The 9,283-nt window shown below is 50.0% G+C and overlaps 1 protein-coding gene across 1 annotated transcript in view; it reads left to right on the top strand.

Moving 5' to 3' along the window:
- dlk2 (delta-like 2 homolog (Drosophila)) overlaps nt 1-8,982 on the top strand; it is a 21,709-nt gene extending 12,727 nt beyond the window's left edge. Inside the window, 4 exon segments of the mRNA XM_053333521.1 lie at nt 1,209-1,266; nt 2,365-2,495; nt 3,134-3,278; nt 8,142-8,982. Of these exon segments, the coding sequence (XP_053189496.1) occupies nt 1,209-1,266; nt 2,365-2,495; nt 3,134-3,278; nt 8,142-8,982 (1,175 nt within the window).
- The last annotated feature ends 301 nt before the right edge of the window (nt 8,983-9,283 follow it).

Here is a 9,283-nt window from a genome sequence, read left to right as displayed (position 1 = left end):
CTGCATTTAGAGCTGCTGTCGTCTGCGAGGTCACGAGTAGATCGTTCAACATCAATCAAACAAGCTCGTTTTAGTCCCTTATTTTAATCTGCTAAATGTGAACTGAAGGTTTAAATTCACTAAATCAGCTCTCGTAGTGAGTGAGGATGTTTGTTTGGTTAATCACGTTAAAGCTAAATGCTAAATGCACTCCTCCAGCTCCTCCTCTGATAGACAGATGAGCCTGAGAAGGAAGAAAGGGAGGAAGGACAGAAGGAAGAAAAGGAGGAAGGACAGAAGGAAGAAAGGAAGGAAAGACAGATGGAAGGAAGGACAGATGAAAGGAAGAAAGGAAGGATAAAAGGAAGTAGGAAGGAGCTATGGAAGGAAGGAAAAGAACACAGGAAGGAAAGTGGGCCGGATTGCCCCCCTTGGCGGGCCGGTTCTGGCCCACAGGCCTCATGTTTGACACCCCTGATCTACAGTCTATGTTTATAATAATGTGATCATGGATGCAGAGTAGCAGTCACATGTATGCTGGAGCAATACAATACTATGTCTCATTCAACCCAGGAATTAACTAAATCAGCTCTCGTAGTGAGTGAGGATGTTTGCTTGGTTAATTACGTTAAATGCTAAATGCACTCCTCCAGCTCCTCCACCTCCTCCAGCTCCTCCACCTCCTCCAGCTCCTCCTCTGATAGACAGATGAGCCTCTGTAACGCCACACCGAACGCCACGTGGCTCGCCGGCCGTCAGAGTTCAGAGGTCAAACTGCTGCTGTTAATGTCCCACCAGAGACCTGAAATACAGAAATATGTCCCGACAGCTGAGAGACACAAAGAGAAGACAGCAGTGGACACTCGAGGAGAGGCTGCTTGTTTTAATCCCAGCTGGTAACTGGAAGTCTCTGGAAAGGAAAACAACAACTTGGCTCTTATTTTGGCAGGTCATAATTTGCAACTTCCTGTCTGTGCCACCTGTGTCCAAGTAGGTCTATCTGCAGACTCTGAGTATCTACATGACACGCTCACTTTACTACATGAGTCACTTGGTTGGTTTTAGACATGAGCAGTGGAGTGGTTAAGGTTTCAGGTCATGGTGGTGTCGTGTCACATGCCACTACAGGGTGTAAGGGTGTAAGGGTAGGAGGGGGGGTGATGAGGGGGGCAAGACTGCAGATAGCCCCTCCTCCTTGTGTCTAACCTGCTGTCTTCTTGTTCTTGCAGGAATTGACTGCAGCTGCAACGTCACCAACAGCCGCTGTGACGAGTCTGGAGTCTGCAGGTGAGACGTCCATGCTGTCTTACTACATCTGAGTCTAGCACCTTTCCTTTCTTCCTTCCTTCCTTCCTTCCTTCCTTCCTTCCTTCCTCCCTCCCTCCCTCCCTCCCTCCCTCCTTTCCTTCCCTCCCTCCTTTCCTTCCTTCTTCCTTTCTTTCCTTCCTTCCTTCCTTCTTCCTTTCTTTCCTTCCTTCCTTCCTTCCTTCCTTCCTTCCTTCCTTCCCTCCTTTTCTCTTTCTTTCCTCCCTCCCTCCTTTCCACCCTTCTTTCCTTCCTCCCTCCTTTCCTTCCTTCTTCCTTCCCTCCTTCTCTCTTTCTTTCCTCCCTCCCTCCTTTCCACCCTTCCTTCCTTCCTTCCTCCCTCCCTCCCTCCCTCCTTTCCTTCCTTCTTTCCTCCCTCCTTTCCTTCCTTCTTCCTTCCCTCCTTCTCTCTTTCTTTCCTCCCTCCCTCCTTTCTTCCTTTCCTTCCTTCCTTTCTCCCTCCCTCCTTTCCTTCCTTCCTTCCTCCCTCCCTCCCTCCTTTCCTTCCTTCTTCCTTTCCTTTCCTTCCTTCCTTCCTCCTTCCCTCTCTCCCTCCTTCCTTGCACTGTTGTCCCTCACTCAAGGACAACAGTGCATCATGGGAGTCCCCCAGCAGTCTAAGCCTATAGCAGCATAAACTAGGAGCGTTTGAAGCCTACTCTTAAACGTATGTGTTTTGCCAACCAGGAGGGTACGGGGGGGGGGTTCTGAGCTCTGAGTGACTGAGTTTAGCTTTAAGCAGTGCAGGTGATGACTGACTGGTGTTTTTGTCCCTTGGGGCTTCCTGTACCTGAGAACATTCAATACTCATCTTCATGTCCCTGTTTGGTTTTTACACCCAGTCTCAAACATCTGCTTCCAGGTGTTTAATAAATGTCTCTCTGTTTCTGTATCATGTGACCTCGTCTTCCAGGTTCCTCCCTCCTTTCCTTCCTTCCTCCCTTTCTCCCTCCTTTCCTTCCCTCCTTTCCTTCCTCCCTTCCTCCCTCCTTTCCTTCCTTCCTCCCTCCCTCCCTTCCTCCCTCCTTTCCTTTTAATAAATGTCTCTCTGTTTCTGTATCATGTGACCTCGGCTTCCAGGTGTGACCCCGGCTGGGACGGCGAGCGCTGCGACCGCTGTGTGCCGATGCCCGGCTGTCTGCACGGATCCTGCCAGCAGCCGTGGCAGTGCAGCTGTGAGGCCGGCTGGGGGGGGCGCTTCTGTGACAAAGGTCAGCGACTGAGTTTTATCGTTTCTATTAAAGTATTCCTTCCTTCCTTTCCTTCCTTCCTTCCTTCCTTCCTTCCTTCTGTCCAATTCAACCCTAACAACTGAACCAGCTTAACTAATAATACTCCTTAACCCTCCTGTTGTCCTCAGATCAAGGAAGGACAGGAGGAAGGAAGGAAAGGAGGAAGGATGAACAGAGGAAGGAATTTAGGAGAGAAGGAAGGAAGGAAGGAAAGAAGGAACAGTCAAAAGAGAGACGGGGTCAATTTGACCCGGGAGGACGACATGCAGGTTAACCCTCCTGTCGTCCTCCCGGGTCAAATTGACCCTGTCTCTCTTTTGAATGTTCCTTCTTTCCTTCCTCCTTCCCTCTTTCTTTGCTCCCTCCTCCTTCCATCCTTCCTTCCTTCCTCCTTTCCTCCCTCCCTCCCTCCCTCCCTCCCTCCCTCCTTACTCATTTCCTTCCTTCCTTTGCCATTTCCTCCCTCCCTCCCTCCTTACTCCTTTCCTTCCTTCCTCCCTCCTTTCCTCCCTCCCTCCTCCCTTCCTTCCTCCCCTCCCTCCTTTCTTCATTCCTTGACTTGAGAATAAAAGGAGAGTTAAAGAGTCACGTTTCCTTGTCCTCTCTTCATGTCTCAGACCTGCATGTGTGCTCGGAGCAGCAGCCGTGTCAGAACGGAGCGACCTGTGTGATGGAGGACAGTGGTGATTACTCCTGTCTGTGTCCTGAAGGTTTCCACGGCAACGACTGTCAGCTGAAGACGGGACCGTGTCACCAGAGGAGGTCTGAACCATCATCCTGTAAACTCAGCATCAACTAATGACACAAAACATGTTAAATAAGCATCAAATATCTTTAATATTCCCACGACACAGAAAGATGACCCCGTCTTATTCTTCTTTCCTTCCTTCCGTCTGTACTTCTTCCATCCCCCTTACTTCCCTCCTTCTTTCCTTACCTCCTCCCTCCCTCCTTTCCTTCCTTCTTCCTTCTTTCCTTTGCTCCCTTCCTTCCTTCCTTCCTCCCTCCTTTCCTTCCTTATTCCTTCCTCCCTTCCTTCTTTCCTCCCTCCCTCCTCCTCTTTTTCTTTCCTCTGTCCTTCTGTCCTACCTTCCTTCCTTCCTTCCTTCCTTTCCTCCCTCCTTCCTTACTTCTTCCTTATTTCCTTTGCACCCTTCCTTCCTTCGTCCCTCCCTCCTTTCCTTCCTTCCTTCGTCCCTCCCTCCTCTCCTTCCTTCTTTCCTTTCCTTTCCTCCCTTCTTCCTTCCTTCCTTCCTTCCTTCCTTCCTTCCTCCCTCCCTCCCTCCCTCCCTCCCTCCCTTCCTTTCTTTGACTCGAGGACAACAGGAGGGTTAAAGTAAGATGACATGATGTTCAGCCCTTTCTTAGCGAGTCAGTAGCGTAGCGTTCAGACTGCAGACGGCGAGTGATCTAACAGGAAACACGAGAGCTCGCCCACGAACAGATGGAGCTGCTTCCTGTCGCCTCCTCCTCCTTCTTCTTCTTCTTGGATTTCATTCAAACAGTCAGATTGCAGGTTTTGGCAGCGTCTCGTCTCCGTCCTGCTGTCTGTGTTTGAGACTCCAGCAGCTCTCATCTCGTCTCTGACTCTGTTCCGCTCGCTCTGGGTTTTTTTCCTCCTAACATGTTTCTTAGGGTTGCACATCTCTCTGTGATAAACGATTTGATATGCATCTAGATACTCAGGTTACGATTCGATTCAAACACCATATCCTTTTATTACAGACCGATTCGATACGAACCGATTCGATGCAGCGTAAGAACGATACGATTTGATTCTACGGTTAATATTTGTTGTAGATATTTTATAAAATAAAGAAGCCAATTCTATGAAAGAGAATTTTCTTTTCAAATATGTAAAAGACCACATATCCCCCCAAGCATTGTGGCTTTATGGCAAAAACACCAGAACAATAAAATCACATGTCAATGTATTTATTTTTAGACATGGACCAAAAAACAGTCTAGGATGGTTGGAACTCCAGAGGTAAAAGGGTTAGCTAATCCTAACCCAGGACTCCAGAGGTAAAAGTAGCAGAGAGCATTTCAGCCTGAGCATCGTGTTATATGATCAGCTCCATTACTCACTCTACAATGATGACTCACTGACAATGACTCTACAACCGATCCACGACTCTACAACCGATCCATGACTCTACAACCACGACTCTACAACCGATCCACGACTCTACAACCATGACTCTACAACCGATCTACGACTCTACAACCGATCCACGACTCTACAACCGATCCATGACTCAACAACCGATCCACGACTCTACAACCGATCCATGACTCAACAACCGATCCACGACTCTACAACCGATCCATGACTCAACAACCGATCCACGACTCTACAACCGATCCACGACTCTACAACCACGACTCTACAACCGATCCACGACTCTACAACCATGACTCTACAACCGATCTACGACTCTACAACCGATCCACGACTCTACAACCGATCCATGACTCAACAACCGATCCACGACTCTACAACCGATCCATGACTCAACAACCGATCCACGACTCTACAACCGATCCATGACTCAACAACCGATCCACGACTCTACAACCGATCCACGACTCTACAACCGATCCATGACTCAACAACCGATCCACGACTCTACAACCGATCCATGACTCAACAACCGATCCACGACTCTACAACCGATCCACGACTCTACAACCGATCCACGACTCTACAACCATGACTCTACAACCGATCCCTGACTCTACAACTGATCCACGACTCTGCAACCAATCCCTGACTCTACAACTGATCCACGACTCTACAACCGATCCCTGACTCTACAACCGATCCACGACTCTACAACCGATCCCTGACTCTACAACCGATCCACGACTCTACAACTGATCCATGACTCTACAACTATGACTCTACAACCGATCCCTGACTCTACAACCAATCCCTGACTCTACAACCGATCCATGACTCTACAACCGATCCACGACTCTACAACCGATCCACGACTCTACAACCGATCCACGACTCTACAACCGATCCACGACTCTACAACCGATCCACGACTCTACAACCATGACTCTACAACCAATCCATGACTCTACAACCATGACTCTACAACCATGACTCTACCACCGATCCACGACTCTACAACCATGACTCTACAACCGATCCACGACTCTACAACCATGACTCTACAACCGATCCACGACTCTACAACCATGACTCTACAACCGATCCCTGACTCTACAACCGATCCACGACTCTACAACCGATCCATGACTCTACAACCATGACTCTACAACCGATCCATGACTCTACAACCGATCCATGACTCTACAACCGATCCATGACTCTACAACCGATCCATGACTCTACAACCGATCCACGACTCTACAACCGATCCACGACTCTACAACCGATCCACGACTCTACAACCGATCCACGACTCTACAACCATGACTCTGCAACCAATCCATGACTCTACAACCGATCCACGACTCTACAACCGATCCCTGACTCTACAACTGATCCACGACTCTACAACTGATCCACGACTCTACAACCAATCCCTGACTCTACAACCGATCCACGACTCTACAACCGATCCCTGACTCTACAACCGATCCACGACTCTACAACCGATCCCTGACTCTACAACCGATCCACGACTCTACAACTGATCCCTGACTCTACAACCGATCCACGACTCTACAACTGATCCATGACTCTACAACCATGACTCTACAACCGATCCACGACTCTACAACCGATCCACGACTCTACAACCGATCCACGACTCTACAACCGATCCACGACTCTACAACCACGACTCTACAACTGATCCACGACTCTACAACCGATCCACGACTCTACAACCATGACTCTACAACCGATGCATGACTCTACAACCGATCCATGACTCTACAACTATGACTCAACAACCGATCCACGACTCTACAACCATGACTCTACAACCGATCCACGACTCTACAACCATGACTCTACAACCATGACTCTACAACCGATCCATGACTCTACAACCGATCCATGACTCTACAACCATGACTCTACAACCGATCCCTGACTCTACAACCGATCCATGACTCTACAACCATGACTCTACAACCAATCCATGACTCTACAACCACGACTCTACAACCGATCCATGACTCTACAACTGATCCATGACTCTACAACCATGACTCTACAACCGATCCCTGACTCTACAACCGATCCCTGACTCTACAACCGATCCACGACTCTACAACTGATCCATGACTCTACAACCATGACTCTACAACCGATCCACAACTCTACAACCGATCCCTGACTCTACAACCGATCCACGACTCTACAACTGATCCATGACTCTACAACCATGACTCTACAACCGATCCACAACTCTACAACCGATCCCTGACTCTACAACCAATCCACGACTCTACAACCGATCCACGACTCTACAACCGATCCCTGACTCTACAACTGATCCACGACTCTACAACCATGACTCTGCAACCAATCCATCACTCAACAACCATGACTCTACAACCGATCCACGACTCTACAACCGATCCATGACTCAACAACCGATCCACGACTCTACAACCACGACTCTACAACCGATCCACGACTCTACAACCGATCCATGACTTTACAACCATGACTCTACAACCGATCCATGACTCTACATCCACGACTCTACAACCGATCCCTGACTCTACAACCAATCCCTGACTCTACAACCGATCCATGACTCTACAACTGATCCACGACTCTACAACCAATCCCTGACTCTACAACCGATCCACGACTCTACAACCGATCCACGACTCTACAACCGATCCACGACTCTACAACCGATCCCTGACTCTACAACTGATCCACGACTCTACAACCACGACTCTACAACCGATCCACGACTCTACAACCATGACTCTACAACCAATCCATGACTCTACAACCATGACTCTACAACCATGACTCTACAACCAATCCACGACTCTACAACCATGACTCTACAACCGATCCACGACTCTACAACCATGACTCTACAACCGATCCACGACTCTACAACCATGACTCTACAACCGATCCACGACTCTACAACCATGACTCTACAACCGATCCATGACTCTACAACCATAACTCTACAACCGATCCCTGACTCTACAACCGATCCTTGACTCTACAACCGATCCATGACTCTACAACCATGACTCTACAACCAATCCATGACTCTACAACCGATCCACGACTCTACAACCGATCCATGACTCTACAACCATGACTCTACAACCGATCCATGACTCTACAACCGATCCCTGACTCTACAACCATGACTCTACAACCATGACTCTACAACCGATCCACGACTCTACAACCGATCCACGACTCTACAACCGATCCATGACTCTACAACCGATCCACGACTCTACAACCGATCCACGACTCTACAACCGATTCATCCAGGAATTCATGGCTGATTCGTATTGATTGAGGGTTAGGGTTAGTTCCTGCTACCGATGCAGCCATGTCTCTACTTGTTGAACCGAATATCCGGTCGCATCAGTTTATCGTTCACAACCCTAATGTTTCTCTTCTTCTTCTTGTGTTTCCTGTCGTGTCTCCAGGTCTCCGTGTAAAAATGGCGGTCTGTGTGAAGATGCTGACGGCTTCGCGGCGGAGCTGTCGTGTCGCTGTCTGGCCGGCTTCACCGGGCCGCGCTGTGAGACCGATGTGGACGACTGTCTGATGAAGCCGTGTGCGAACGGCGCCACCTGCCTGGACGCTGTGAACCGCTTCTCGTGCGTCTGTCCCGCCGGCTTCACCGGACGCTTCTGCACCATCAACCTGGACGACTGCGCCAGCCGGCCGTGCCTGAACGGCGGCCGCTGCCTCGACCGCGCCGGCGGCTTCCACTGCGTCTGCCAGCCCGGCTTCAGCGGCGCCACCTGCGAAGCGCCGACGAGGAGCCACGCCCCCCGCGAGCCCGGCTGGACCACGCTGGGCTGGGAGGGAGGAGGAGCCCAACCTCACGCGACCACCGGGGGGAAGAACCAGAGGAGCAGCACCAGCAGTAACAGCAGTCGCTATGGCAACAGGCTGCTGAAGGTGACGGTGAGCGAGCGGCGTGCGGCCGGGCTGACGGAGGTCCAGCTCATCACGGTGCTGGTGCTGGCCGGGCTGACGCTGGGCATGGTGGCGCTCACCGCTGCCCTCGTGCTGCAGGGTCGCTGCAGAGACTGTCGCCACGCCCCCTGCTGGCGGCCGCTGATGACATCGTCGTCGTCGTTGTCGTCACAGCGGCAGCGAGGGCGGCAGGATGGCGGCGAGCGCGAGTGTCAGATCAGCTTCCTGAACGCAGCAGAACCAGAGAAGAAGAAACTGAACAGTGAGGTCATTTAGACCGACGGGCGTCCGAGAGAGAGAGAGCGAGGCGGTCCGCTGGCTCGACCCCGCCCCCCCGCCTGAGCACTGCAGGGTCAGAGGTCAGAGGTCAGCGTCATCAGCTTCCTGCCGCCAGGTCCAGGTCTGAACTGCTCTGATTGGCTGCTGTATGCTAATCAGCTATGACCTCATCACATCTCTTAAAGCGACAGTAACCCCTGGAGGACCCGAACCATTATTTATAAGTTTCTATAATAAAACAGTTTGTGATCTTCAGCTTTCTACATGTTCACTCTAACATTTAATATGTTTATATATTTTTAAATATTCATTTTTGTCTCAGATTTATTGTTAAATAAAATAAAATAAAATAAAATAAAATGTG

This window comes from Scomber japonicus, chromosome 14 (genome assembly GCF_027409825.1).
Source record: "Scomber japonicus isolate fScoJap1 chromosome 14, fScoJap1.pri, whole genome shotgun sequence".
Taxonomy (NCBI): domain Eukaryota; kingdom Metazoa; phylum Chordata; class Actinopteri; order Scombriformes; family Scombridae; genus Scomber; species Scomber japonicus.
This window is presented reverse-complemented; position numbering and strand designations above follow the sequence as displayed.